The sequence below is a fragment of the Bison bison genome, unplaced genomic scaffold (assembly GCF_000754665.1).
Source record: "Bison bison bison isolate TAMUID 2011002044 unplaced genomic scaffold, Bison_UMD1.0 scf7180017864180, whole genome shotgun sequence".
In the NCBI taxonomy this organism is placed as follows: domain Eukaryota; kingdom Metazoa; phylum Chordata; class Mammalia; order Artiodactyla; family Bovidae; genus Bison; species Bison bison.
Window position 1 is genome coordinate 10,093,425 of NW_011494752.1, and position 5,640 is coordinate 10,099,064.

Consider the following 5,640-nt stretch of genomic DNA (forward strand, 5'->3'; position numbering starts at 1 on the left):
GTCATCCGGGGCAGTGTGCTGAGCGCCGGCAGCAGCTGCAGAACCATGTCATCCGTGAGGCCCGTGAAGCCCAGCTCCACACTGTCCACCTGCTCCCCGCAGCGCTGCAGGTAGCTGGTCACCCGCTCCAGGTCACGGGAGGTCAGCGGGATGCCTGACAGGTCCACCGTGTTGTCCGGAGGGCTCCCGGCCAGGACCGCCTTGAGGCTGAAGGGGAAATGGGACAGCAGGGCTTGAGCGAGAGCAGGAGGCTTTTCTCAGGAGGCCGAAGTGGGTCACCTCCAGGAGCCAGCCTCCACTCATCCTTGTGACTTCAAGAGGCCGGGGACCCCAGGCCCCTTGCACTGCCCCACCTCTCAACCTGGCTGCCCAGCGGGCAGAGGCTGGGAGACCCCAGGGTAGGCCTCAGTGACTAAGGGTACATTCAACAGCCAAACGTCTGGGTCTGCCCTGGATTCCTTTCTTCCTACTCGTGACCTTTAGATCCTTAACCTCTGTGCCTCAGTTATTTAGCTGAAAAATGGAGCCAACTGGGTACCACAGGTTGTCATGTGAAATAGGAATGCATTCAGGACAGTGCCCTTTAGAGGAGGTGGCGAATGGGTGAGTTCCCTACTCCACCCAAGAGCAAAGTAAGATCTTGGATGCCCCTTCTTCGGGACCACCTTTAGGCCAGAAGAAAGATCCTTAGCGAGAGCCCTCAGGACAGCTGGCAGGGGTTGGGGGTGGGTGCAGGGGCCCGGAGCCTGGTGGGGGCGGCTCTCTACCCACTTCCACTCCCCACCTCCGCCACCCCTTGCTCTTCTGCCCTGCCTCTTGCTCTTCTTGCTCTGGACCCAGATCTCCTGGTCTCCAGGTACCCAGGTAAACCCAAGGCTCCAACCCCTGGCAGGACAGGGAGGTGGAGGGGCCCCAGATTGCAGCTTGGATTTCCTGTTGGCCTCATAGGAGAAAGAACCAGGCCGAGGTAAGAGCTCACTAGGAGTTTCAGCAGAGGGACCACAAGGGCAAAGGCCCCGAGGCTGTTGGAATTCAGCCTGTCTGTGAGCCAGGAGGAAGGCCACCCTGGGGGAAACAGACCTACACTCGGAGCTGAGCAGGTGTGAGTCAGGGGGACGGGGAGCCCCCGGCAGGAGGGAGGCTTCTGAATGGAGAGTGGACTGAGCATGCCCATGCCCTGGGGAGACAGAAGGCCCTGGGTCCCAGCAGAGCTCACAGCCCAGCTTCTCCCTGTGCAACCAGCTCAAATCTCCTGGCCTTCTGGGTTCCACGGGTCCTGTCTTGCACTCTCCCCACACTTGGCCTCACCTTGGCCCAGCTGGAGCCCCCTGTGCCTACTTTCTCCCTCTGGGAGGGGCCCTGAGGAGTCTTCCCCTGGCTGGAAAGTGGGGGCGGTGTCCGGAAGGGAAGGGGGACCAAAGCTCTTCTCTGTGCTTCCTCTCGCATCCCGTCTGCAGGAGCTGGAGAGGAGCCTGCGCACCAGGACCCCAGCCATTCTGCCCTGTGATTCATCCACAGTATGTTCCCTTCCGCTTCCTCTTATGATGCTGTCCTGGCCCTGGTTCTTTGCCCCAGTGTCCCCTCTGCCCCCAGGGTGCAGGCGGCCACACAACCTCTGAGGGTCCTCAGAGCTGCATGAGCCAGGGACGTGGCTGGGGTCTGGGACCCTGGGAGACATCAGGAGGGCTGGTGATGGGTGGGAGGAGTGCCCACATTCAGCCCCCACTGCATAGATCAGGGCCTGGATGCCAGTGCCTCTCAGGGCTCATGCCCACCTGGAATGCCCTCCCCACCCCCATCAATCCTTCTTCTGCAAGCAGGTCGTGTCCTCTCCCCACTGCCCTGGGAGGGGGTGCTGCACCCCGCAGGCCCAACCCGGCACAGCTGACTGGGAGCTGCCCTTGGAGGAGGAGGCTGGGCGGGGGCGGGACTCACCAGGCCTGGGGCTTCCTCTTCACCAGCCCACGGTGGCGCCTCCACTGGGAGTGGGGGCTGAGGTGGTACGTCAGCTGCCGGCACAGCTTCTCCATGGCGCCCAGCGCATCACCCTCCTGCAGACCAACCACAGGTCCCTGAGTCGCTGGAGCAGGTGGGGAGCCAGGCCCCTCTCCCTGCCTCCTTCCTCTACGGGACTAGCAGAGCCACCCGACCCGGGCTGAGCTCGGTGTGGAGACCTGCTGCGCTGGCCCCCCGTGGCTGCCCGAAGCAGGGGGCACGGGTTGCTGACTCATCTGCACACTGGTTTCTGTGAATTAGTTGCTGTCGTGAATAAACCTGCTGCTGCTGCTGCTAAGTCACTTCAGTCATGTCCGACTCTGTGCGACCCACAGACAGCAGCCCGCCAGGCTCCCATGTCCCTGGGTTTCTCCAGGCAAGAACACTGGAGTGGGTTGCTATTTCCTTCTCCAATACATGAAAGTGAAAAAGTGAAGTCGCTCAGTCATTTCTGACTTGTAGCGACCCCATGGACTGCAGCCTATCAGGCTCCTCCGTCCATGGGACTTTCCAGGCAAGAGTACTGGAGTGGGTTGCCACTGCCTTCTCCGGAATAAACCTGAGATTTCTATAAGAGCCTGATTTCAGGTGATGTGACAGGTGACCCCTTAGCCAGGGTCACCACGGTCCCTGCCGCTTCCTGATGCCCAGGGCTGTCCTGCTCACTGGCTTTCCTCACAAATGCCCACTGGGCCCCTCCTAGGTGCTGGACATTTGCTCTGGACGCTGGGAGCAAATGTCCTTGCCCTTGTATTTCACAAGACAAAGAGGACAGTGACATCCTTTACCACGTCTCTTCTGCCCGCATCGGCAGTGGGAAAATAAAGGAATGCAGGGCCAAGTCTTCCCCCACCCAGTTCATCCCCCTTCATTTCCTGTCTGGTCCTCTAGCATTTGAGCTCGAGACCCTGGGTGTTATGGCCTGAACTGTGTCCCCCCAAATTCTTAAACTGAAATCCTAATCCCCAGCACCTCAGAATGTGGCTGTATTCAGAGACAGGGCTTTGAAAGAGTAATTAAGATAAAATGAGTTCATCGAGATGGGCCCTAATCCTATATGACCAGTGTCCTCATGAGAAGAGACCAGAACACAGCTGTGTACAGAGGAGAGACCATGTGAGCACACAGGGAGAAGACGGCCATCCGCATGCCAAGGAGGGCAGCTTCAGAAGAGACCGACTCTGTTAATGTCTTGATCTTGGACTTCCAGCCTCCAGGTCTGTGAGGAAACACATTTGGGCTGTTTAAGTGGTATTTTTGTCGCGGTAGCCCCAGCAAACAAACACGCTAGGTTAGAGGACGCAGAGGGCAGATTTTAGAGACTCCTGCTCTGTCCAAGGGAAGTCAGTTCAACAGAGAGTCTCCGGCCTGAGAGACTGAGTGGCCCAAAGCCTGTGCGCTCACCAGACGGTCCAGGGCCCAGGACCAAGGCCACGAAGTGCCAGGTGTCGATGCAAACCCACTTGCAGATGGCAACGCGATGTGGTACGTCAAACCTTACAGTGGCCAGTGCCCAGTGGGGCACCTGACACAGTGGGTGCTCGGTGAAGACCAGCTTGATTGTTACCATTGTCATCATTACTCTGCCAGCAAGAGGCAGCACACAGCTCTCCCCCTTCATCTGACGTTTGGCTTTCCGAGGTTTTCGTTACTCGTGGTCAACCTTGGTCTGAAAATATTAAGTGGAAAATTGCCGAAATAACTCATAAGTCTAAAACTGCACTGTCCTGAGAAGCGTGATGAACTCTCATGTTGCCCCGTTCTGTCCTGTTGGGGACATAAATCATTCCTTTGTGTGGTGTAACCCACACTGTATATATTACCTATACCGTTAGTATAGAAAACACAGTTTTATGCAGTTCGGTACCATCTGTTTCAGGCATCCCCTGGAGGTCTTGGAGTGCCTCCAGGTGGCACTAGTGGAAAAGAATCTGCCTGCAACGCAAGAGACTGTAAGAGACTCAGGTTGGAGCCGTGGGTTGGGAAGATACCCTGGAGGAGGGCATGGTAACCCTCTCCAACATTCTTGCCTAGAGAATCCCAGGACAGAGGAGCCTGGCAGGCTACAGTCCATAGGGTTGCAGAGTTGGACACAACTGAAGCGACTTAGCAGGCACACACAAAGGTCTTGGAACATATTCCCCGAGGATAATGTGGGATCTACCGTATTGAGTAGTTAAGAGTATAGACTTGATCCAAACTGTGTGGATTCAAATCCTTGCATTGTCACCTTCTGTGTGACCTTGGGCACATCACTTGACCTCTCTGTGCTGCTGATCCTTGTCTGTAAAGGATTAAGTAGGATGGGGGAGAAACCAGCTCACATGGGGCCATATGGAGTTAAAGCGTCTGCCTCTAATGCAGGAGACCTGGGTTCGATCCCTGGGTTGGGAAGATCCCCTGGAGAAGGAAGTTGCAACCCACTCCAGTATTCTTGCCTGGAGAATCCCATGGATGGAGAAGCCTGGTGAGCTACAGTCCATGGGGTCGCAAAGAGTGGACACGACTGAGCAACTTATCTCACTTATGGGGCCTCTAGCTGGGGGATGTGATTGGATTTATGGGCTGGGGGTGAGGACAGGTCTGGCCTGGACACAATCACCAGCATCTGATTAAACCCCTGGCCAAGGAATGAGCAGAGCAGGCAGACAGGGGGATCAGTCAAATATCAAAGAGGCAGAGGGCAGGCCCAGGGGACATGAAATAACGGAGAAGGCTCGGCCAGAGAAGCAGGAGTAAGCAGAGCCCTGGGCACCAAGAAGAAGGGGCTGGTGGGCTCAGACACCCCACTGGAGACTCCAGTGAAGAGGTGCTGGCCAGCACAGGCTCAGGGATGGTGGTCATAGTGCTGGCCGGGGTGAAGGCCAACTTCTAGGCCAAAGGGAGAAGGGAGGGTGGCGCATCTCAGCCAAGGGTCTGCATGTGGGATCCTTTCACAATTCTTTATTTATTTATTTGGCTGCTCTGGGTTTTAGTTACAGCATATGGGATTTTCGACTTTTGATGTAGCATGTGGGATCTTTAGTTGTGGCATGCAGAATCTAGTTTGATCAGGATCAAACCCAGGCCCCCTGCATTGGGAGCAAGGAGTCTGTGCCACTGGATCACCAGGGAAGTTCCCTGTCCCTAGGACCCTTGTACATCAGGATCACCCAGAGCTTTAGAGAACACAGCTGCCTGGGCCATCCCCAGTGATGGGTGGGCACTGGGACTTTTAACGCCTCCCCTCCCGACCTCAGCCGAGATTCCCCTGTGCTGCCAGGTGGACCAGTGGGGTGGGATGTGGTAGTCTGCCCAGGATCACCCCCGGGACCACCCGGGCTATTCCAAAACTGAGAAACGAGCTCCTAGCCCTAACCTTAACCTCTGACCACTTCTCAGGGGTTCCAAAATTGGGAGCCACAGACTGTCCCTCAAACTTCTTGGCCAGAAGGAAGAAACAGAAAGTTCAGTTCTGTCGCTCAAGTCTTGTCTGACTCTTTGCAACCTCATGGACTGCAGCACGCCAGGCTGCCCTGGCCATCACCAACTCCCGGAGCTTGCTCAAATTCATGTCCATTGCATCGGTGATGCCATCCAACCATCTCATCCTCTGTTGTCCCCTTCTCCTCCTGCCTTCAATCTTTCCTAACATCAGGGTCTTTT

General features: G+C 56.5%; 1 protein-coding gene across 1 annotated transcript in view; it reads right to left on the reverse strand.

Moving 5' to 3' along the window:
• LRRC75A (leucine rich repeat containing 75A) overlaps nucleotides 1–5,640 on the reverse strand; it is a 13,626-nt gene that overhangs the window by 1,824 nt on the left and 6,162 nt on the right. The window contains exons 3-4 of the mRNA XM_010843182.1: nucleotides 1,936–2,051; nucleotides 3–207 (exon numbers count right to left, since the gene is read on the reverse strand). Of these exons, the coding sequence (XP_010841484.1) occupies nucleotides 3–207; nucleotides 1,936–2,051 (321 nt within the window). The remainder of the gene's footprint in view (nucleotides 1–2; nucleotides 208–1,935; nucleotides 2,052–5,640) is intronic.